We start from the raw sequence: 25,509 nt of genomic DNA, 5'->3' as shown, positions 1-25,509 counted from the left end.
CAGTCCTGGCAACATCCTCATAAATCTCCTCTGTACCCTCTCGAGAGCAATTACATCCTTTCTGTAATGAGGTGACCAGAACTGCACACAGTACTCAGGTTGTGGCCTGACCAATGAGTTATACAGTTCCAGCATAACCTCCCTGCTCTTATATTCTATACCTCAGCTAATAAAGGAAAGGATTCAATATGTCTTCATAACCACCTGATGGACCTGTCCTGCTACTTTCAGGGATCTGTGGACATTTACTCCAAGGTCCCTCACTTCCTCTACAACTCTCAGTATTCCCATTATTTGTGTATTCCTTTGCCTTGTTTGACCTCCCCAAATGCATCACCTCACACTTCTCTGGGTTAAATTCCATTTGCCTCTTTTCTGCCCACCTGACCAGTCCATCGATATCTTCCTGCAGGCGACAGCTATCCTCCTCGCTATCTACCACACGGCCAATCTTTGTGTCGTCTGACAACTTCTTGATCATGCCCCCTACGTCCAAATCGTTTATACCACAAAAAGCAGGGGACCTAGTACTGAGCCCTGCGGAACGTCACTGGAGACAGCCTTCCAGTCGCAAAAACACCCATCAACAATTACCCTTTGTTTCCTGCCACTGAGCCAATTTTGTACCCAGCTTGCTACATTTCCCTGGATTTTTATTTTTTTAACCAGATTGCCATGTGGAACCTTGTCAAAAGCCTTGCTAAAATCCATGTAGACCACATCAACTGCACTACCCTCATCTATCCTCTTTGTCACTTCTTCAAAAAATTCAATAAAGTTAGTCAGACAAGGTCTTCTCTTAAAAATTCCATGCTGACTAACCTTAATTAATCCTGGCCCTTCGAAGTGACAATTTATCCTGCTTCTCAGAATTGATTCCAATAATATGCCCACAACTGAGGTTACACTGATTGGTCTGTAATTATTCAGTCTATCCCTCGCTCCCTTTTTAAACAAAGGTACAACGTTAGTAGTCCTCCAATCCTCCAGCACCACACCTGTATCCAGTGAGGACTGGAAAATGATGGACAGACCCTCTGCTATTTCCTCCCTGGCTGCTTTTAACAGCCTGGGCTATATTTCATCTGGAACAAGAACAAGAAATGCTGGAATCACTCAGCAGGTCTGGCAGCATCTGTGGAAAGAGAAGCAGAGTTAACGTTTCGGGTCAGTGACCCTTCTTCGGAACGTTAACTCTGCTTCTCTTTCCACAGATGCTGCCAGACCTGCTGAGTGATTCCAGCATTTCTTGTTTTTGTTTCAGATTTCCAGCATCCGCAGTATTTTGCTTTTACATTTCATCTGGTCCTGGTTATTTATCCATTTTCAAGAATGCTAATCCCATTAATACTTCCTCTTCCTATGTTTATCACATCCAATACTTCAGTGCAATATCTGCATTGTCCCCGTTTTTTGTGAAGACAGATGCAAAGTATTCATTAAGAACCATACCAACATCTTCCGCCCCTACACATAGGTTACCTTTTTGGTCTTTTATGGGCCCTACTCCTTCCATTGTTATCCTCTTACTGTTCATGTACTGATAAAACATCTCTGTGTTCACCTTGATTTTGCTTGCCAATCCGGCAATGGCCCTCTGCTTGCAAGTGGGAATTCATGTGGAAGCACACATAATCTCCAGCCGTCCTGAAAGGGCATTGGTGACCTTCTTGATGCACCAATATACCACGGATTACAAGATTCTACACATGTGTCCTGTGAATCTCTCGAATGATCTGGCATAGATGTTTAGCACCACGGTAACCTTCAAGGCCACTGGCATTTGATTCCCAACCAGTCTCCTGCGGCACAGCTCATTATGCATCATAGCACACAGGTCAGTGACAGACTCCCTGGAGAGGCGGAGTCTGCATTGACACTGCCTTTCGGACATCTGCAGGTAGCTGAGTCTCGACCTGTACATCCTTTGTGGAGGGTACCTCCTTCTGCACTGGCCAACTCCCTCTCTCTCTCAGATGCCACACTATTGCAAATTAATAGTGCACATAATTAAACTTAATTGGGTTAATGAGAACATTCAGAGAAAAAGAATTTTGTTTCCCACAAAGATGCTCCAGTTAACAGTTCACTGCTTTATAATGTATTCACATCCACCCTCAGTGATGATAAGTAATAAATTCTGTACGTTATTAGCCACATCCTGTGAGTTACAAAAATGGATAAACGCCTAACTGATGCACAATATAGTCAATGAGTATAAACTGTGCAAAGGCAATAAGTTTTAGTAGATAGTAAATAATGCTCAAAGCTGTGTGTACTACAGAATGCATTTATGCAACAAAATTTGAAGCATTTGGTTATTGCTGCACAATTCCTAGTCTATGAATGCCCTTCACTGAGTTACTGACAAATGGCTGAAGTGAACATGCTCCGGCTTAAATTTACCATCAAGTAAAATTGCTGCTTAGTATATGAGCGAGTAACAATCCGAAATAAAGTCAAGCAAATAGAAAAGTAATTACCTTTAATCTATATTGTCTCAATCAACCTAGAAACTATAATGTTTCTTAATTCCTGAAATGCATCACGATGAAATACAAAACGTTTGTGATAAATATTTTGTAACTACTAAAAAGCAAGGGTTCTGCACTTTAACAAAGTGAGCACTTAAGCCTTTGAGAGCTGCCAGTGCTTCCAGTTATTTTTTTAAAAAGTAGCTCTTACCTGGATATGTTGTTAAAGCTAAGGAAGAATCTTTGGAGACGAGGTAATGTGTCGGCATCTCTCTGGAAAGGAAAAAAGAACAGGGAGTCGTCAGCAATAATGTGCTCAACATCCCAGCAGCCTTTGGACGAGTTCCTGCAGCTCCATTTACTGCAGTCTTGTCAATGGTTTTTGCTCACAGGGAGCTGTGTCTCCTGTTTCTGGCTGAGCATTGCAGGAGAATGCTAGAATGCAGAGATGTAATCAGGCTGTTGAGCTGATCTATTTGCCAGGGAAAGGATGGGATGCAGCGACTCTTTCTCTCTCTGTCTCTGTCTGTCTGTCTCTCTCTCTCTCTGTCTCTCTTGCTCTCTCTCTCTGTCTCTGTGTCTCTGTATCTCTGTCTGTCTGTCTCTCTCTGTCTCTCTCTCTCTCTGTGTGTCTCTGTATCTCTGTGTCTCTGTATCTCTGTCTCTGTCTCTGTCTCTCTGTATCTCTGTCTCTGTCTCTCTCTGTGTCTCTGTATCTCTGTCTCTCTCTCTGTCTCTGTGTCTCTGTATCTCTGTATCTGTCTCTCTCTCTCTGTGTCTCTCTGCACCAAGTCACAGGAGGAGCAACCTGCTGCCACTTTATTTCAGATGCAGGAGAGTCCTGAGTAATCACTATGCAGCACCATCGATTGGCTTTTAAAGCTTCCACTCACAAGCAGATCGCTCTGTTAAACTGCTTGTTATAGATTGGCTGTACAGAAAAAAAACTACAGAAACTACTTTAACTTCCATATATTATTCATTCATGCCAGAGGAGCATTATATTTTTCATATACAGGACAAAAGCCATGAGGCCCACTGTTAATTACCCGAGTCACCTATCAGACACTGTGCTATTTACCCGAGTAACCCATCTGCCCTGTGGTATTTACCCGAGTGGCCCATCAGGCCCTGTGGTATTTACCTGAGTGGCCTATCTGGCCCTGTGGTATTTACCCGAGTGGCCCATCAGGCCCTGTGGTATTTACCTGAGTGGCCCATCAGGCCCTGTGGTATTTACCTGAGTGGCCTATCTGGCCCTGTGGTATTTACCCGAGTGGCCCATCAGGCCCTGTGGTATTTACCTGAGTGGCCTATCTGACCCTGTGGTATTTACCCGAGTGGCCCATCAGGCCCTGTGGTATTTACCTGAGTGGCCTATCTGGCCCTGTGGTATTTACCCGGGCGGCCTATCTGGCGCTGTGGTATTTACCCGAGTGGCCTATCTGGCCCTGTGGTATTTACCCGAGTGGCCTATCAGTCCCTGTGCTATTTACCCGGGTAACCCATCAGCCCTGTAGTATTTACCCAAGTGGCCCATCAGGCCCTGTGGTATTTACACGAGAGGCCTATCTGGCCCTGTAGTATTTACCCAAGTGGCCCATCAGGCCCTGTGGTATTTACCCGAGTGGCCTCCCTGGCCCTGTGGTATTTACCCAAGCGGCATATCTGGCCCTGTGGTATTTACACGAATGGTCTATCAGGCCCTGTGGTATTTACCCGACTGACCTATCAGACCCAGTGGTATTTGCCCGAGTGTCCCATCAAGCCCTGTGGTATTTACCCGAGTGGCCTATCTGACCCAGTGGTATTTGCCCGAGTGTCCCATCAAGCCCTGTGGTATTTACCCGAGGGGCCTATCAGGACCAGTGATATTTACACGAGTGGCCCATCAGGACCAGTGATATTTAACCGAGTGGCCTATCAGGCCCTGTGGTATTGACCCGAGTGGCCTATCAGGACCAGTGATATTTACCCGAGTGGCCCATCAGGACCAGTGATATTTACACGAGTGGCCTATCAGGCCCAGTGGTATTTACCTGAGTAACCCATCAGCCCTGTGCTATTTACCCCAGTGGCCTATCAGGCCCCTTGGTATTTACCCGAGAGGCCCATCGGGCCCTGTGCTATTTACCTGAGTAACCCATCAGCCCTGTGGTATTTAACCGAGTGGCCCATCAGGCCCAGTGGTATTTACCCGAGAGGCCCATCAGGCCCAGTGGTATTTACCCGAGTGGCCCTGTCAGGCCCTGTGTCAATTACCCGAGTGACCTACCAGGCCCTGTGGTATTTACCTGAGTGACCTATCAGGCCCTGTGGTATTCACCCGAGTGGCCTGTCAGGCCCTGTGTCAATTACCCGAGTGACCTATCAGGCCCTGTGGTATTTACCCGAGTGGCCTATCTGGCCCTGTGGTATTTACCCGAGTGGCCTATCAGGACCAGTGATATTTACACGAGTGGCCCATCAGGCCCTGTGGTATTTACCCGAGTGGCCTATCAGGCTCTGTGGTATTTACCCCAGTGGCCCATCAGGCCCAGTGATATTTACACGAGTGGCCTATCAGACACAGTGATATTTACCTGAGTAACCCATCAGCCCTGTGGTATTTACCCCAGTGGCCCATCAGGCCCAGTGGTATTTACCCGAGTTGCCCATCAGGCCCTGTGCTATTTACCTGAGTAACCCATCAGCCCTGTGGTATTTACCCCAGTGGCCCATCAGGCCCAGTGGTATTTACCCGAGAGGCCGATCAGGCCCTGTGGTATTTACCCGAGTGGCCTATCAGGCTCTGTGGTATTTACCCCAGTGGCCCATCAGGCCCAGTGATATTTACACGAGTGGCCTATCAGGCCCTGTGATATTTACCCGAGTGACCCATCAGGCCCCGTGTTATTTACCCGAGCGGCCGATCAGGCCCTGTGGTATTTACCCGACTGGCCTATCAGACACAGTGGTATTTACCCGAGTGGCCTGTCAGGCCCTGTGGTATTTATTGCAGTGGCCTATCAGACCCTGTGGTATTTACCCGAGTGGCCTCAGGCCCTGTGGTATTTACCCGAGTGGCCTCAGACCCTGTGTTATTTACCCGAGGAACCCATCAGGCCCAGTGGTATTTTCCCGAGAGGCCCATCAGGCCCTGAGCTATTTACCTGAAAAACCTATCAGCCCTGTGGTATTTACCCGACTGACCTATCTGACCCAGTGGTATTTGCCCGAGTGACCCATCAGGCCCTGTGGTATTTACCCGAGGGGCCTATCAGGACCAGTGATATTTACACGAGTGGCCCATCAGGCCCAGTGATATTTAACCGAGTGGCCTATCAGGCCCTGTGTTATTTACCCGAGTGGCCTATCAGGAACAGTGATATTTACCCGAGTGGCCCATCAGGCCCTGTGCTATTTACCTGAGTAACCCATCCGCCAAGTGGTATTTACCCGAGTGGCCTATCAGGCCCTGTGGTATTTACCCGAGTGGCCTATCAGGCCCTGTGGTATTTGCCCGAGTGACCCATCAGGCCCAGTGGTATTTACCCGAGTGGCCTATCTGGCCCTGTGGTATTTACCCGAGTGGCCTATCAGGACCAGTGATATTTACACGAGTGGCCTAACCGGCCCTGTGGTATTTACCCGAGAGGCCCATCAGCCCTGTGGTATTTACCCGAGTGGCCCATCAGGCCCTGTGTCAATTACCCGAGTGGCCGATCAGGCACTGTGGTATTTACCCGAGAGGCCCACTAGGCCCTGTGCTATTTACCTGAGTAACCCAGCAGCCCTGTGGTATTTACCCGAGTGGCCTATCAGGCACTGTGGTATTTACCCGAGTGGCCAATCTGGCACTGTGGTATTGACCCGAGTGGCCAATCTGGCCCAGTGGTATTTACCCGAGTGGCCCATCAGGCCCTGTGTCAATTACCCGAGTGACCTATCAGGCCCTGTGGTATTTACCCGAGTGGCCGATCAGGCCCTGTGTCAATTACCCGAGTGACCTATCAGGCCCTGTGGTATTTACCCGAGTGGCCGATCAGGCCCTGTGTCAATTACCCGAGTGACCTATCAGGCCCTGTGGTATTTACCCGAGCGGCCTATCAGGCCCTGTGGTATTTACCCGAGTGGCCTATCAGGCCCTGTGGTATTTACCCGAGCGGCCTATCAGGCCCTGTGTTATTTACCCGAGTGGCCTATCAGGTCCTGTGGTATTTACCCGAGTGACCTATCAGGCCCTGTGGTATTTACCCGAGCGGCCTATCAGGCCCTGTGTTATTTACCCGAGTGGCCTATCAGGCCCTGTGGTATTTACCCGAGTGGCCGATCAGGCCCTGTGTCAATTACCCGAGTGACCTATCAGGCCCTGTGGTATTTACCCGAGCGGCCTATCAGGCCCTGTGTTATTTACCCGAGTGGCCTATCAGGCCCTGTGTTATTTACCCGAGTGGCCTATCAGGCCCTGTGATATTTACCCGAGTGACCCATCAGGCCCTGTGTTATTTACCCGAGCGGCCTATCAGGCCCTGTGGTATTTACCCGAGTGGCCTATCAGGCCCTGTGATATTTACCCGAGTGACCCATCAGGCCCTGTGTTATTTACCCGAGTGGCCTATCAGGCCCTGTGATATTTACCCGAGTGACCCATCAGGCCCTGTGTTATTTACCCGAGCGGCCTATCTGGCCCTGTGGCATTTACCCGAGCGGCCTATCTGGCCCTGTGATATTTACCCGAGTGGCCTATCAGGACCAGTGATATTTACCCGAGTGGCCTGTCAGGACCAGTGATATTTACACGAGTGGCCCATCAGGCCCTGTGCTATTTACCTGAGTAACCCATCAGCCCTGTGGTATTTACCCCAGTGGCCCATCAGTCCCAGTGGTATTTACCCGAGTGGCCTATCAGTCCCAGTGGTATTTACCCGAATGGCCTACCAGGCCCTGTGCTATTTACCTGAGTGACCTATCAGGCCATGTGGTATTTACCCGAGTGGCCTACCAGGCCCGGTGATATTTACCCAAGTGGCCTATCAAGACCAGTGATATTTACCCGAGTGGCCTATCAGGACCAGTGATATTTACACGAGTGGCGGCACAGTGGCGCAGTGGTTAGCACCGCAGCCTCACAGCTCCAGGGACCCGGGTTCGATTCCAGGTACTGCCTGTGTGGAGTTTGCAAGTTCTCCCTGTGTCTGCGTGGGTTTTCTCCGGGTGCTCTGGTTTCCTCCCACAAGCCAAAAGACTTGCAGGTTGATAGGTAAATTGGCCATTATAAATTGTCACTAGTGTAGGTAGGTGGTAGGGAAATATAGGGACAGGAAGGGATGTTTGGTAGGAATATGGGATTAGTGTAGGATTAGTATAAATGGGTGGTTGATGTTCGGCACAGACTCGGTGGGCCGAAGGGCCTGTTTCAGTGCTGTATCTCTAATCTAATCTCTACACGAGTGGCCTATCAGGCCCTGTGGTATTTACCCGAGTGGCCTATCAGGACCAGTGATATTTACCCGAGTGGCCTGTCAGGACCAGTGATATTTACACGAGTGGCCCATCAGGACCAGTGATATTTACACGAGTGGCCCATCAGGCCCTGTGCTATTTACCTGAGTAACCCATCAGCCCTGTGGTATTTACCCCAGTGGCCCATCAGGCCCAGTGGTATTTACCCCAGTGGCCCATCAGGCCCAGTGGTATTTACCCCAGTGGCCCATCAGGCCCAGTGGTATTTACCCGAGTTGCCCATCAGTCCCTGTGCTATTTACCTGAGTAACCCATCAGCCCTGTGGTATTTACCCCAGTGGCCCGTCAGGCCCAGTGGTATTTACCCCAGTGGCCCATCAGTCCCAGTGGTATTTACCCGAGAGGCCGATCAGGACCAGTGGTATTTAGCCGAGTAGCCTATCAGGCCCTGTGTCATTTACCCGAGTGGCCCATCAGGCCATGTGGTATTTACCCGAGTTGCCCATCAGCCCTGTGGTATTTACCCGAGTAGCCTATCAGGCCCTGTGTCATTTACCCGAGTGGCCCATCAGGCCATGTGGTATTTACCCAAGTGGCCTAACAGGCACTGTGGTATTTGCCCGAGTGGCCTACCAGGCCCGGTGGTATTTACCCGAGTGGCCTATCAAGACCAGTGATATTTACCCGAGTGGCCTATCAGGACCAGTGATATTTACACGAGTGGCCTATCAGGACCAGTGATATTTACACGAGTGGCCTATCAGGACCTGTGGTATTTACCCGAGTGGCCTATCAGGACCAGTGATATTTACCCGAGTGGCCTGTCAGGACCAGTGATATTTACACGATTGGCCTATCAGGACCAGTGATATTTACACGAGTGGCCCATCAGGCCCTGTGCTATTTACCCGAGTTGCCCATCAGGCCCTGTGCTATTTACCTGAGTAACCCATCAGCCCTGTGGTATTTACCCCAGTGGCCCATCAGGACCAGTGATATTTACACGAGTGGCCTAACAGGCCCTGTGTTATTTACCCGAGTGGCCTATCAGGCCCTGTGGTATTTACCCGACTGACCTATCAGACCCTGTGGTCTTTAACCGACTGGCCTATCAGACACAGTGGTATTTACCCGAGTGGCCTATCAGGCCCTGTGGTATTTACCGCAGTGGCCTATCAGACCCTGTGGTATTTACCCGAGTGGCCTCAGGCCCTGTGGTATTTACCCGAGTGGCCTATCTGACCCAGTGGTATTTGCCCGAGTGACCCATCAGGCCCTGTGGTATTTACCCGAGGGGCCTATCAGGACCAGTGATATTTACACGAGTGGCCCATCAGGACCAGTGATATTTACACGAGTGGCCCATCAGGCCCAGTGATATTTAACCGAGTGGCCTATCAGGCCCTGTGGTATTGACCCGAGTGGCCTATCAGGAACAGTGATATTTACCCGAGTGGCCCATCAGGCCCTGTGCTATTTACCTGAGTAACCCATCAGCCCTGTGCTATTTACCCGAGTGGCCGATCAGGCCCTGTGGTATTTACCCGAGTGGCCTATCAGGCCCTGTGGTATTTACCCAAGTGGCCAATCTGGCACTGTGGTATTGACCCGAGTGGCCAATCTGGCACTGTGGTATTTACCCGAGTGGCCCATCAGGCCCTGTGGTATTTACCCGAGTGGCCCATCAGGCCCTGTGGTATTTACCTGAGTGGCCTATCAGGACCAGTGATATTTACACGAGTGGCCTATCAGGCCCTGTGTTATTTACCCGAGTGGCCCATCAGGCCCTGTGGTATTTACCCGAGTGGCCTACCAGACCCTGTGTTATTTACCTGAGTGACCTATCAGGCCATGTGGTATTTACCCAAGTGGCCTAACAGGCACTGTGGTATTTACCCGAGTGGCCTACCAGGCCCGGTGGTATTTACCCGAGTGGCCTATCAAGACCAGTGATATTTACCCGAGTGGCCTATCAGGACCAGTGATATTTACACGAGTGGCCTATCAGCCCCTGTGGTATTTACCCGAGTGGCCTGTCAGGACCAGTGATATTTACACGAGTGGCCTATCAGGACCAGTGATATTTACACGAGTGGCCCATCAGGCCCTGTGCTATTTACCTGAGTAACCCATCAGCCCTGTGGTATTTACCCCAGTGGCCCGTCAGGCCCAGTGGTATTTACCCCAGTGGCCCATCAGGCCCAGTGGTATTTACCCCAGTGGCCCATCAGTCCCAGTGGTATTTACCCGAGAGGCCGATCAGGACCAGTGGTATTTACCCGAATGGCCTACCAGGCCCTGTGTTATTTACCTGAGTGACCTATCAGGCCCTGTGTCATTTACCCGAGTGGCCCATCAGGCCATGTGGTATTTACCCAAGTGGCCTAACAGGCACTGTGGTATTTACCCGAGTGGCCTACCAGGCCCGGTGGTATTTACCCGAGTGGCCTATCAAGACCAGTGATATTTGCCCGAGTGGCCGATCAGGACCAGTGATATTTACACGAGTGGCCTATCAGGACCAGTGATATTTACACGAGTGGCCTATCAGGCCCTGTGGTATTTACCCGAGTGGCCTATCAGGACCAGTGATATTTACCCGAGTGGCCTGTCAGGACCAGTGATATTTACACGATTGGCCTATCAGGACCAGTGATATTTACACGAGTGGCCCATCAGGCCCTGTGCTATTTACCTGAGTAACCCATCAGCCCTGTGGTATTTACCCCAGTGGCCCAGCAGGCCCAGTGGTATTTACCCCAGTGGCCCATCAGGCCCAGTGGTATTTACCCGAGTTGCCCATCAGGCCCTGTGCTATTTACCTGAGTAACCCATCAGCCCTGTGGTATTTACCCCAGTGGCCCAGCAGGCCCAGTGGTATTTACCCCAGTGGCCCATCAGGACCAGTGATATTTACACGAGTGGCCTAACAGGCCCTGTGTTATTTACCCGAGTGGCCTATCAGGCCCTGTGGTATTTACCCGACTGACCTATCAGACCCTGTGGTCTTTAACCGACTGGCCTATCAGACACAGTGGTATTTACCCGAGTGGCCTATCAGGCCCTGTGGTATTTACCGCAGTGGCCTATCAGGCCCTGTGGTATTTACCCGAGTGGCCTATCTGACCCAGTGGTATTTGCCCGAGTGACCCATCAGGCCCTGTGGTATTTACCCAAGGGGCCTATCAGGACCAGTTATATTTACACGAGTGGCCCATCAGGACCAGTGATATTTAACCGAGTGGCCTATCAGGCCCTGTGCTATTTACCTGAGGAACCCATCAGCCCTGTGGTATTTACCCGAGTGGCCCATCAGGCCATGTGGTATTTACCCGAGTGGCCCATCAGGCCATGTGGTATTTACCCGAGTGGCCCATCAGGCCATGTGGTATTTACCCGAGTGGCCTATCAGTCCCTGTGCTATTTACTCGGGTAACCCATCAGCCCTGTAGTATTTACCCGAGTGGCCCATCAGGCCATGTGGTATTTACCCAAGTGGCCTATCAGGACCAGTGATATTTACCCGAGTGACCTATCAGGCCATGTGGTATTTACCCGAGTGGCCTATCAAGCTCTGTGGTATTTACCCGAGTGGCCTATCAGGACCAGTGATATTTACCCGAGTGGCCTGTCAGGACCAGTGATATTTACACGATTGGCCTATCAGGACCAGTGATATTTACACGAGTGGCCCATCAGGCACTGTGGTATTTACCCCAGTGGCCCATCAGGCCCAGTGGTATTTACCCCAGTGGCCCATCAGGCCCTGTGCTATTTACCTGAGTAACCCATCAGCCCTGTGGTATTTACCCCAGTGGCCCATCAGGCCCGGTGGTATTTACCCCAGTGGCCCATCAGGCCCAGTGGTATTTACCCGAGTTGCCCATCAGGCCCTGTGCTATTTACCTGAGTAACCCATCAGCCCTGTGGTATTTACCCCAGTGGCCCATCAGGCCCAGTGGTATTTACCCGAGAGGCCGATCAGGCCCTGTGGTCTTTAACCGACTAACCTATCAGACACAGTGGTATTTACCCGAGTGGCCTATCAGGCCCTGTGGTATTTACCGCAGTGGCCTATCAGACCCTGTGGTATTTACCCGAGTGGCCTCAGGCCCTGTGGTATTTACCCGAGTGGCCTATCTGACCCAGTGGTATTTGCCCGAGTGACCCATCAGGCCCTGTGGTATTTACCCAAGGGGCCTATCAGGACCAGTGATATTTACACGAGTGGCCCATCAGGACCAGTGATATTTACACGAGTGGCCTATCAGGCCCAGTGATATCTAACCGAGTGGCCTATCAGGCCCTGTGGTATTGACCCGAGTGGCCTATCAGGAACAGTGATATTTACCCGAGTGGCCCATCAGGCCCTGTGCTATTTACCTGAGTAACCCATCAGCCCTGTGGTATTTACCCCAGTGGCCCATCAGGACCAGTGATATTTACACGAGTGGCCCATCAGGACCAGTGATATTTACACGAGTGGCCTATCAGGCCCTGTGGTATTTACCCGAGTGGCCTCAGGCCCTGTGGTATTTACCCGAGTGGCCTATCTGACCCAGTGGTATTTGCCCGAGTGACCCATCAGGCCCTGTGGTATTTCCCAAGGGGCCTATCAGGACCAGTTATATTTACACGAGTGGCCCATCAGGACCAGTGATATTTAACCGAGTGGCCTATCAGGCCCAGTGTTATTTACCCGAGTGGCCTATCAGGCCCTGTGTCATTTACCAGAGTGGCCCATCAGGCCCTGTGGTATTGACCTGAGTGGCCTGTCAGGCCCTGTGTCATTTACCAGAGTGGCCCATCAGGCCATGTGGTATTTACCCGAGTGGCCTATCAGACCCTGTGTTATTTACCCGAGTGGCCTATCAGGCCCTGTGTCATTTACCAGAGTGGCCTATCAGGACCAGTGATATTTACCCGAGTGACCTATCAGGCCATGTGGTATTTACCCGAGTGGCCTATCAAGCTCTGTGGTATTTACCCGAGTGGCCTATCAGGACCAGTGATATTTACCCGGGTGGCCTGTCAGGACCAGTGATATTTACACGATTGGCCTATCAGGACCAGTGATATTTACACGAGTGGCCCATCAGGCACTGTGGTATTTACCCCAGTGGCCCATCAGGCCCAGTGGTATTTACCCCAGTGGCCCATCAGGCCCTGTGCTATTTACCTGAGTAACCCATCAGCCCTGTGGTATTTACCCCAGTGGCCCATCAGGCCCAGTGGTATTTACCCCAGTGGCCCATCAGGCCCAGTGGTATTTACCCGAGTTGCCCATCAGCCCTGTGGTATTTACCCCAGTGGCCCATCAGGCCCAGTGGTATTTACCCCAGTGGCCCATCAGGCCCAGTGGTATTTACCCGAGTTGCCCATCAGGCCCTGTGCTATTTACCTGAGTAACCCATCAGCCCTGTGGTATTTACCCCAGTGGCCCATCAGGCCCAGTGGTATTTACCCGAGAGGCCGATCAGGCCCTGTGGTATTTACCCGAGTGGCCTATCAGGCCCTGTGGTATTTACCCAAGGGGCCTATCAGGACCAGTGATATTTACCCGAGTTGCCCATCAGCCCTGTGGTATTTACCCCAGTGGCCCATCAGGCCCAGTGGTATTTACCCGAGAGGCCGATCAGGCCCAGTGGTATTTACCCCAGTGGCCCATCAGGCCCAGTGGTATTTACCCGTGTTGCCCATCAGACACAGTGGTATTTACCCGAGTGGCCTATCAGGCCCTGTGGTATTTACCCGAGTGGCCTATCAGACCCTGTGGTATTTACCGCAGTGGCCTATCAGACCCTGTGGTATTTACCCGAGTGGCCTCAGGCCCTGTGGTATTTACCCGAGTGGCCTATCTGACCCAGTGGTATTTGCCCGAGTGACCCATCAGGCCCTGTGGTATTTACCCAAGGGGCCTATCAGGACCAGTGATACTTACACGAGTGGCCCATCAGGACCAGTGATATTTACACGAGTGGCCTATCAGGCCCAGTGATATCTAACCGAGTGGCCTATCAGGCCCTGTGGTATTGACCCGAGTGGCCTATCAGGTCCTGTGCTATTTACCTGAGTAACCCATCCGCCAAGTGGTATTTACCCGAGTGGCCTATCAGGCCCTGTGGTATTTACCCGAGAGGCCAATCAGGCCCTGTGGTATTTACCCGAGTCACCTACCAGACCCTGTGTTATTTACCCGAGGAACCCATCAGCCCTGTGGTATTTACCCGAGTGGCTCATCAGGCCCTGTGGTATTTAACCGAGTGGCCTATCAGTCCCTGTGCTATTTACTCGGGTAACCCATCAGCCCTGTAGTATTTACCCGAGTGGCCCATCAGGCCCTGTAGTATTTACCCGAGTGGCCAATCAGGCCCTGAGCTATTTACCTGAAAAACCCATCAGCCCTGTGGTATTCACCCGAGTGGCCTGTCAGGCCCTGTGGTATTTACCCGAGTGGCCTATCAGGCCTTGTGGTATTTACCCGAGTGGCCTACCAGGCGCTGTGGTATTTACCCGAGTGGCCTACCAGGCCCTGTGGTATTTACCCGAGTGGCCTATCAGGCCATGTGGTATTTACCCGAGTGGCCTATCAGGCCATGTGGTATTTACCCGAGTGACCTATCAGGCCATGTGGTATTTACCCGAGTGACCTGTCAGGCCATGTGGTATTTACCCGAGTGGCCTAATAGGCTCTGTGTCATTTACCCGAGTGGCCTATCAGGCTCTGTGTCATTTACCAGAGTGGCCTATCAGGCCATGTGGTATTTACCCGAGTGGCCTATCAGGCCATGTGGTATTTACCCGAGTGACCTATCAGGCCATGTGGTATTTACCCGAGTGACCTGTCAGGCCATGTGGTATTTACCCGAGTGGCCTAATAGGCTCTGTGTCATTTACCCGAGTGGCCTATCAGGCTCTGTGTCATTTACCAGAGTGGCCTATCAGGCCATGTGGTATTTACCCGAGTGGCCTATCAGGCCATGTGGTATTTACCCGAGTGACCTATCAGGCCATGTGGTATTTACCCGAGTGACCTATCAGGCCATGTGGTATTTACCCGAGTGACCTATCAGGCTCTGTGGTATTTACCCGAGTGGCCTATCAGGCACTGTGTCATTTACCAGAGTGGCCTATCAGGCCATGTGGTATTTACCCGAGTGGCCTATCAAGCTCTGTGGTATTTACCCGAGTGACCTATCAGGCCATGTGGTATTTACCCGAGTGGCCTATCAGGCTCTGTGGTATTTACCCGAGTGACCTATCAGGCCATGTGGTATTTACCCGAGTGGCCTATCAAGCTCTGTGGTATTTACCCGAGTGGCCTATCAGGCACTGTGTCATTTACCCGAGTGGCCTATCAGGCACTGTGTCATTTACCCGAGTGGCCTATCAGGCCATGTGGTATTTACCCGAGTGGCCTATCAGGACCAGTGGTATTTACCCGAGTGGCCTATCAGGCACTGTGTCATTTACCCGAGTAGCCTATCAGGCCCAGTGGTATTTACCCGAGTGGCCTATCAGGCACTGTGTCATTTACCCGAGTGGCCTATCAGGCCATGTGGTATTTACCCGAGTGGCCTATCAGGCTCTGTGATATTTACCCGAGTGGCTTATCCGGCCCTGTGGTATTTACCCGAGTGGCCTATCAGGCCATGTGGTATTTACCCGAGTGGCCTATCAGGACCAGTGGTATTTACCCGAGTGGCCTATCAAGCTCTGTGGTATTTACCCGAGTGGCCCATCAGACCCTGTGGTATTTACCCGAGTGGCCTCTCAGGCCCAGTGGTATTTACCCGAGTGGCCTATCTGACCCAGTGGTATTTGCCCGAGTGACCCATCAGGCCCAGTGGTATTGACCCGAGTGGCCCATCAGGCCCAGTTGATATTTACCCGAATGGCCCATCAGGACCAGTGTTATTTACCCGAGTGGCCTATCTGGCCCTGTGGTATTTACCCGAGTGGCCTATCTGGCCCTGTGGTATTTACCCGAGTGGCCTATCAGGACCAGTGATATTTACCCGAGTGGCCTATCAGGCACTGTGGTATTTACCCGAGTGACCTGTCAGGCCCTGTGTCATTTACCCGAGTGGCCCATCAGGCCATGTGGTATTTACCCGAGTGGCCTATCAGGCACTGTGGTATTTACCCGAGTGACCTGTCAGGCCCTGTGTCATTTACCCGAGTGGCCCATCAGGCCATGTGGTATTTACCCGAGTGGCCTATCAGGCACTGTGTCATTTACCCGAGTGGCCTATCAGGCACTGTGTCATTTACCCGAGTGGCCTATCAGGCACTGTGTCATTTACCCGAGTGGCCTATCAGGCTCTGTGGTATTTACCCGAGTGGCCTATCAGGCCCTGTGTCAATTACCCGAGTGGCCTATCAGGCACTGTGTCATTTACCCGAGTGGCCTATCAGGCCCTGTGTCATTTACCCAAGTGGCCTATCAGGCCCTGTCATATTTACCCGAGTGGCTCATCAGGCCCTGTGTCAATTACCCGAGTGACCTATCAGGCTCTGTGTCATTTACCCGAGTGGCCGATCAGGCACTGTGGTATTTACCCGAGTGGCCTCTCAGGCTCAGTGGTATTTACCCGAGTGGCCTATCAGGCACTGTGTCATTTACCCGAGTGGCCTATCAGGCACTGTGTCATTTACCCGAGTGGCCTATCAGGCTCTGTGGTATTTACCCGAGTGGCCTATCAGGCACTGTGTCATTTACCCGAGTGGCCTATCAGGCCCTGTGTCAATTACCCGAGTGACCTATCAGGCTCTGTGTCATTTACCCGAGTGGCCGATCAGGCACTGTGTCATTTACCCGAGTGGCCTATCAGGCCCTGTGTCAATTACCCGAGTGGCCTATCAGGCCCTGTGTCAATTACCCGAGTGACCTATCAGGCTCTGTGTCATTCACCCGAGTAGCCTATCAGGCCCTGTGGTATTTACCCGAGTGGCCTCTCAGACCCTGTGGTATTTACCCGAGTGGCCTATCCGGCCCTGTGGTATTTACCCGAATGGCCCATCAGGCCCTGTGCTATTTACCTGAGTAACCCATCAGCCCTGTGGTATTTACTCCAGTGGCCCATCCGGCCCTGTGGTATTTACCCGAGTGGCCCATCCGGCCCTGTGGTATTTATCCGAATGGCCCATCAGGCCCTGTGGTATTTACCCCAGTGGCCCATCCGGCCCTGTGGTATTTACCCGAGTGGCCCATCCGGCCCTGTGGTATTTACCCGAATGGCCGATCAGGCCCTGTGGTATTTACCCGAGTGGCCTATCCGGCCCTGTGGTATTTACCCGAATGGCCCATCAGGCCCTGTGGTATTTACCCCAGTGGCCCATCCGGCCCTATGGTATTTACCCGAGTGGCCCATCCGGCCCTGTGGTATTTACCCGAATGGCCCATCAGGCCCTGTGGTATTTACCCGAGTGGCCTATCAGGCCCTGTGGTATTTACCCGAATGGCCCATCAGGCCCTGTGGTATTTACCCGAGTGGCCTATCCGGCCCTGTGGTATTTACCCGAATGGCCCATCAGGCCCTGTGCTATTTACCTGAGTAACCCATCAGCCCTGTGGTATTTACTCCAGTGGCCCATCCGGCCCTGTGGTATTTACCCGAGTGGCCCATCCGGCCCTGTGGTATTTATCCGAATGGCCCATCAGGCCCTGTGGTATTTACCCGAGTGGCCTATCCGGCCCTGTGGTATTTACCCGAATGGCCCATCAGGCCCTGTGGTATTTACCCCAGTGGCCCATCCGGCCCTGTGGTATTTACCCGAGTGGCCCATCCGGCCCTGTGGTATTTACCCGAATGGCCGATCAGGCCCTGTGGTATTTACCCGAGTGGCCTATCCGGCCCTGTGGTATTTACCCGAATGGCCCATCAGGCCCTGTGGTATTTACCCCAGTGGCCCATCCGGCCCTATGGTATTTACCCGAGTGGCCCATCCGGCCCTGTGGTATTTACCCGAATGGCCCATCAGGCCCTGTGGTATTTACCCGAGTGGCCTATCAGGCCCTGTGGTATTTACCCGAATGGCCCATCAGGCCCTGTGGTATTTACCCGAGTGGCCTATCTGGCCCTGTGGTATTTACCCGAGTGGCCCACAAATGCAGAAACTTTGTCATTTTTGCCTAGCACTCTTCCCAATTTTCCTTTCCTCAACTAAAATATTACAGCACCATTCACTCGCTCTAATCACTCAGCCTTGTACTTGTGCTCCCAACTTTTCCTAATATCCAGCATACTTGCTGTACTGCCCTCCATTCTCACTCCTTGGTTCAATATAATCACCTGGTGAACACAGCGTTTCTTCTTTATACAGCAGTTTGTGGGAAAGAAGAAAATCTAATTTTTATTCAGCTTGACACCATCCAGGACCAAGCTGCCCACCTGATTGACACCCCATCCACCACCTTAAACATTCACTCCCTCCCCCACTGACATACCGTGGCAGCAGTGTGTATCATCTCCAACATGCACTGCAGCAACTAACCAAGGTTCCTTTGACCGAACGTTCCAAACCCCTGGCCTCTACCACCTAGAAGGAGCAAGGTCAGCACACACATGGAAACAACATTGCCTGTAAACCACACACCATCCTGACTTGGAAATATCATCCTTCCTTCACTGTCACTGGGTTGAAATCTGGAACTCCCCCCACTAACAGCACTATGGGTGTACCCATACCACGTGGACTGCAGCAGTTCAAGAAGGCCGCTCACCAACACCTTCACAATATCAATTAGGGATGGAATACCCATGTCCCATGAAGGACTAAAAAATTTTAAAAATTCAAGATTATACTTGCTATGCCCCAATCTAATTACAGAATTAAAGTGATTGAAATCTGACCCTAGGGATGGAATTTTATGCTCTCCTGCACGGTATGTTTGGAGGTTGAAAGAGCATAAAATCGGTCCCGCCACCCTCCCACCTCTGCCTAAATTTAGTCTGGGGCAGGAAGGTCTGTGAACGGCCTTTCCATCCTGCCACCAATTAAGGCCCTTAACTAGGTAATTAACCTCCAATTAAGGGCATCTTCCTGCCACGGCCACAATTAGCCATGCGGCAGGCAGCCCTGTCACCACATGGGAACGCAGCACAAAAAACTCTGCGGGCTGCTTCTCAGCTCGGGCTTGGGGTTGGGGGGGGGGGTGGTGGTTGCGGGGCTGTCTCGTTCAAAAGCACTTAAGCACTTCGTGCCTGAATGAGGGACCCAGCATTGGGACCATCTGCCAACCAGCTTTCTATCTATGCTGCTACATTTTCTCATATACATCAGAATTTTCCTTTGTCAAATTCCTTCTGAAAAATACACATACAGTGCCATCTACTGCATTCTTTTATCTATTCATTCAGTCAATTTTTCAAAAATACTATTAAATTTGTCAAACACGACATGCTTTTAATAAATATATGCGAGTTCTTCTTATGCATTTATAAATACTCTATTTTGGAATTATGGATTCTAAGAGTTAGCCTACAAATGATGTTAGACTAATGAGCTGATTATTTTACCTTCATCACTTTGTTGTCCTTCTTCAACAAATGTTTATCTTTTCCAGTGCCACAGCACATTTAAGGAGGAATTGAAAAATTGCATCTGGAGTCACTGCTATCTCCTCTAACTTTTTTTCCAAACCACCTAGACTGCAGACCACCTAGATGCTGCCAGACCTGCTGAGTGAATCCAGCATTTCTTGTTTTTGCACCTAGACTGCATATTGTCAGGGCTAATAATGATCTACCTTGAATCCTACTTTTTTAAGAACCAATTTCTTTTGAGCAGTAATCTTTACACAATTGTTCTATATACTCGTCTAGTATATCATCATTTGTAAAAACTGATTTAAAATATTTTAATTGCAGGATCATACTCTGAGCATCTCATCTATAGTGTATAATTGGGAACTTGCAGAAGCATGTCAAAGATTTCAATTTAAAAGTGCTGACAGAGCTTGAAATTTCTGAGGGCAGCTGCAAGGCAGCCATTTATCAATGTGAGGAGTGACTGGTTGCACTATATAAAGAAATATTATAGTTGCAGGGAGAAAGCAGTGACCCTTTCATTAAAATTATAAAACTATCGATCTTTTCCAATAAATATCCAAGGTCCATGCCCCTACCTGCAGACAGTAAAAATATGCAATTTGTAAAATTGCTAGTCACGATCCCAGCAAGAAGTTAAAGGTTACTAAATTCAAATGTTACAGAAGTAAACAAAGTAATTCCATGTATCTCAATTAGAACAAGAAATAAACAGAATTTGAGCCTATACGTAGAATATACAGCGTAGATACAGGCCATTTGACTCAACAAGTCTGTACTGGTGTCTATACTCCACACAAGTCTCCTCCTATTCCATCTCCCTCATCTCAGCCTTTCTGCAAATCCTTCTAATCCCTTTCTCTCATGTACTCGTCTGGTTTCTTTTTGAAAGCATCTAAGCTTTTTGCTTAAAACACTTCCATTTTCTAACCACTCTCTGAGCAAAGAAAATTCTTCTTATTTCCCTATTGAATTTATTAGGAACTATCTTGTATCGCCATTCCTTCACTGTCGCTGGGTCAAAATCCTGGAACTCCCTTCCTAACAGCACTGTGGGTGTACCTACACCCCATGGACTGCAGCGGTTCAAGAAGACAGTTCACCACCACCTTCTCAAGGACAATTAGGGATGGGCAATAAATGCTGGCCTAGCCAGCGATGCCCACATCCCACAAATGAATAAAAATAATTTATGGCTCCTATATTTGGATTCTCCCACAGTGGAAACATTCTCTCCACATCTATCCTGTTCAACCCATTCATAATTTAAAGACTTCGATCAGGTCTCCTTTAAGTCTTCTCTAAAGAAAAAAGCCCAACCTGTTCTATCTTTCCCGATTGCTGTAATCCCTCAGTTCTCGTATCATCCTTGTCAATCTTCTTGGCACATGCCTAAAAGTTGATATCAAATATTGCAAAATAGAATTTGAAAGCCCTCAGTAAAGATGTTTTTAAAACCCACAATTAAATAAACCCCAAGACATTTTATTTATTTGCAGCTGAGCCAGGATAAATTCTCCTTTAATTCTCAGATTAGCTTCTGACATTGCATTTTTTGATTACCCTTCACCATCATCAGAAGTCAATGTAACAATACACTGTGACCCCCTGCCCCCCCACCCCCAGTCCCCCCCTTCAAAGCTCCAGTCCCAATACTTCCCTACAGTTGCAGCCACGAGTATCTAATTGATGGAATTGGTTTTCCCAGCAAGACACTAGACAACTTTCCAGAGTACTACAAGTTTTATGATCATTGCACCCTACCCTGTTGGACCTAGGGTCTGAGTCCACATGTAAGCTTTCAAGAGCTGCAGGACCACCCATGAGACAACAGTAATATGCATTCATATAGGCACTACAGGAGTGTAATCAGGCAAAACACTGACACGCAAGCAAAGGAGGAGATATGAGGAAGAAAGATTAAAAACTTGATCAGAGGTAAGTTTCAAGGAGTGCCTTAAAGCAGGATAGAGAGGTTGAGAGTCAGGGAGACTCTGAAACAATCCAAGTTATTCTGAGAAACTCCAACAATCTGCTGTAAAACAGTGCTACCCTCAGTAGCAGCAGAGAACTCTTTCAGAACAAAAAAAGTACTGTTATAAATAAAGCAAATGGGAACATTGAGACACGCAAAGAACATTGAAGCAGCTGCAGTAAATCATCTAAACACAGTAGGTGGGGGCAAGGAGGTTTCCAGTCAAGATGGGTCGTAGGTTAAAAAGTAGTGAACAAGTGATAGAAGACAAAAACTCAGAAATACATGAACCAGAAGCCAGGAATAGGGAGACATTGAGGTCAGTGATAGGACACTATGATGTAGTAGGAATATCAGAAACATGACTGTCTCCAGAGTATGGTACCCAGTAAACATTGGGGGTATATCTTATATGAAAAAGATAGCGTGGACAGAAGTGAAGTGATGTAGGTCTAGTAAGCCTATATGATAGAATCACCTAGGTGGTCAATTGAGTTGATCCTGTTGGAGGTAGAAAGCTGCACAATGAAATCTCTAAAATGAAAAACAAAGCTAACATTATGACAATGTTGCAGACCATCAAGTCAGCAGAAGGAAGAAAGACAGTTTGCTTTATGAAGAGAGAAGCAAGGGATGTGAGATTAGGGAAGTTATTTTAATGGGAATACTTAAATCAACCAAAGATAAACTGTGAAAACCCACAACTCTTTATAAAGTGTGTTGTCAAATGTAATGCATGACTGCTTCATGATTGAGTGCTTTAGGGAAGCCATGAATAAAACTTACCACAGATTCAATGCGATTCCGTCTAAGATTGAGTTCTGTCAGCGAATGAAGGCCAGTCATGTTTTCAACATGAACAATGAAGTTACCCGCGAGGTTAAGCACTCGAAGTTCAGTTAAATGATTAATATTTTCCATCCTACAGATCTGTAAATAGACAATCTTAATATTAACACAGATTTCCACATGGGATATAAAAATAGAGCAAGAAAAATTCTACCTTTTGCCTCTCCCCACAGTAAAACAAATGTTGAACCAAATTTTTTTTAAAAAGATGAACCATTCGTGCATTGCTACTCTGAAATGTAATAGTGAGCTAATTAATAATAAAAAACAATTGCAGGGAAGAGTTACTCTTCAATAACACCTTAACCTAACTCAAAACCTGCTTCAGACAGTGACAGAGCTGCCATCCACATCCAATCAACACTAGTGGTGCAAAGAATTAATACAATGAATAACTGTCTTGTGAAGAAAAATAAAGCTGGCAGACATTTCAAAACAAGCAAGTCTAACTGGGCAGCAGCCTGAAGATATTTAGTTGCTCAATTTCACTGTTTATTTTTCCACATTACAACTGTGACAATTTCACTGGTTCCACAATGAAATGATGAAAAGGATCAGATAAAAGGGTGCAGAAGAATACCCTAAGAGTACAAACATGGTGATTTTAGTTTTGGAAACAGTTTAAAAAAGGACAACAAAAATAACATGCATTTCTATAGCACCTTGAATGCCCCAAAGCACCACAGGAGCGTAATCAGTATTGATCTGTTGTTTATTTTGTCTCTGCATAACCTTTACTATATTACATTTATTTGTAGATTTAGCATGAACTATATAACATGAACAGTTTTTTACCATATACAAACATACGAAAATATGAATTAGGAGCAGGAGTAGGCTACTCGACCCCTCAAGCCTGATCCGTCATTCAATAAGTTCATGGCTGAACTGATCCCTCCACATTTCCACCTTCCCCTGATAACCTTTCACCCCCTTGCTTATCAAGAATCTATCTACCTCTGCCTTAAAAATATTCGAAGACTCTGCTTCCACTGCCTTTTGAGGAAGAGAATTTCAAAGACTCACAAACCTCTGAGAGAAAAGATTTCTCCTCATCTCTGTCTTAAATGGGCGACCCCTTACTTTTAAACAGTTTGAGACTCTCCCACAAGGGGAAGCATACTTTCCACATCCACCCTGTCAAGACCTCTCAGAATCTTATATGTTTCAATCAAGTCGCCTCTTACTCTTTAAAATTCCAACAGATGCAAGCCCAGCCTGTCCAAACTTTCCTTGTAAGACAGCCCACCTATTCCAGATATTAGTCGAGTGAAGCTATGTACTGCCTCCAACGCATTTACATCCTTCCTTAAATAAGGAAACCAGTACTATACACAGTATTCCAGATGTGGTTTTAGCAATGCTCTGTATAGCTGAAGCATAACCTCCCTATGTTTGTATTCAATTCCCCTCGTGATAACTGATAACATTCTATTAGCTTTCCTAATTATGTGCTGTACTTGCATACTAACCTTTTGTGATTCATACACTAGGAAACCCAGATCCCTCTGCAACTCAGAGCTCTGCAATCTCTCACCATTTAGATAATATGCTTCTTTTTTATTCTTCCTGCCAAAATGGACATTTACCCACATTATACTCCATTTTCCAGGTCTTTGCCCACTCACCTAACCTACCTATATCCCTTTGTAGCCTCCTTATGTCCTCTTCACAAGTTTCCTTCCTACCTATCTTTGTGTCATCAGCAAATTTTGCAACCATACCTTCAGTCCCTTCATCTAAGTCATTTATAAAATTGTAAAATGTTGAGGCCCCAGCACTGATCCCTGTGGTACACCACTCGTTACATCTTGCCAACCACAAAATGACCCATTTATGCCTACTTTCTGTTTCCTGTTAGCTAACCAATCTTCTATCCATGCCAATATGTTACCCCCTACACCATGAACTTTTATTTTCTGCAATAACCTTTGATGTGGCACCTTATCAAATGCCTTCTAGAAATCTAAGTACAATACATCCACCGGTTCCCCTTTATCCACATCACATGCAACTCCCTCAAAGAACTCCAATAAATTGGTTAAACCTGATTTCCCTTTCACAAAACCATGTTGACTCTACCTGATTACATTGATTTTTTCTAAATGCCCTGCTATAACATCTTTAATAACAGCTTCTAACATTTTCACTAAGACAGATGTTAAGCTAACTGGCCTGTAGTTTCCTGCTTTCTGTCTCCCTCCCTTTTTGAATAAAGGAGTTACATTCGTTATTTTCCAATCTAAAGGAACCTTCCCCAAATCTAGGGAATTTTGCAAAATTAAAACTATCGCATCAAGTATCTCACTAGCCACTTCTTTTAAGACCCTAGTATGAAGTCCATCAGGACCCGGGGACTTGTCAGCCCACAGCTCCAACAATTTGTTCAGTACCAGTTCCCTGGTGATTGTAATTTTCTTGAGTTCTTCCCTCCCATTTCCTGACTGACAGCTAATCCTGGGATGTTACTTGTATCCTCAATAGTGACGACTGTTGCAAAATATCTGTTCAATTCATCTGCCATCTCCTTATTATCCATTATCAATTCCCCAGATTCACTTTTTATAGGACCAATGCTCAATTTGTTAACTCTTCTTTTTTAGATATCTATAGAAACTCTTACTATCGGTCTTTATATTTCTAGCTAGCTTTCTCTTGTACTCTAATTTTACCTTCCTCATCAATCTTTTAGTCCTTCTTTGCTGTTTTTTATATTCTATTCAATCTTCTGACCTGCCTCCCATCTTTGCGCAAATCTAGGCTTTTCCTTTAAGTTTGATACTATCTTTAACTGTTTTAGTTAACCACGGATGGTGGGTCCCACCCTTGGAATTTTTCCTTTTCGTTGAAATGTATCGATTCTGTGTATTCTGAAATATAAATGGGATTCACAATCTATAGTGAACACCTTATATGACTTAGGGTGCATTTTATTTTAAATTGTTCATGGGATGTGAGCATTGCTGGCATTTATTGGCCCATCCCTAATTGCCCATGAGAAAATAGTAGTGAGCCGCCTTCTTGAACCGCTGCAGTCCATGTGGTACACCAACAGTGTTGCTAGGGAAGGAGTTCCAGGATTTTGACCCAGCAACAGTGAAGTAGTGGCAATATAGTTCCAAGTCAGGTTGTATGTGATTTGGAGGGGAACTTGCACATAGCAGTGTTTCCATGCGCCTGCTGCCTTTGTCCTTCTAGGTGGTAGAGGTCGCAG

General features: G+C 48.4%; 1 protein-coding gene across 15 annotated transcripts in view; it reads right to left on the bottom strand.

Moving 5' to 3' along the window:
* Nucleotides 1–25,509, bottom strand: part of LOC137350732 (leucine-rich repeat-containing protein 49) — a 422,174-nt gene that overhangs the window by 307,983 nt on the left and 88,682 nt on the right. For 14 of the 15 annotated variants that reach the window (XR_010969477.1, XM_068015697.1, XM_068015702.1 and 11 more), the window contains 3 exons: nt 22,233–22,376; nt 20,792–20,863; nt 2,686–2,747 (listed from right to left, as the gene is read on the bottom strand). Coding sequence is in view for 14 of the 15 variants with exons in the window: in XM_068015697.1 (XP_067871798.1) it covers nt 2,686–2,747; nt 20,792–20,863; nt 22,233–22,376 (278 nt within the window). In the remaining variant the exon portion in view is untranslated. The remainder of the gene's footprint in view (nt 1–2,685; nt 2,748–20,791; nt 20,864–22,232; nt 22,377–25,509) is intronic. The other variant, XM_068015700.1, reaches the window with a different exon arrangement.

The sequence above is a fragment of the Heterodontus francisci genome, chromosome 35, assembly GCF_036365525.1.
Source record: "Heterodontus francisci isolate sHetFra1 chromosome 35, sHetFra1.hap1, whole genome shotgun sequence".
NCBI classification, from domain to species: Eukaryota; Metazoa; Chordata; class Chondrichthyes; order Heterodontiformes; family Heterodontidae; genus Heterodontus; species Heterodontus francisci.
The sequence above is the reverse complement of the archived record's forward strand: the minus strand, read 5'-3'. Positions and strand labels throughout refer to the sequence as shown.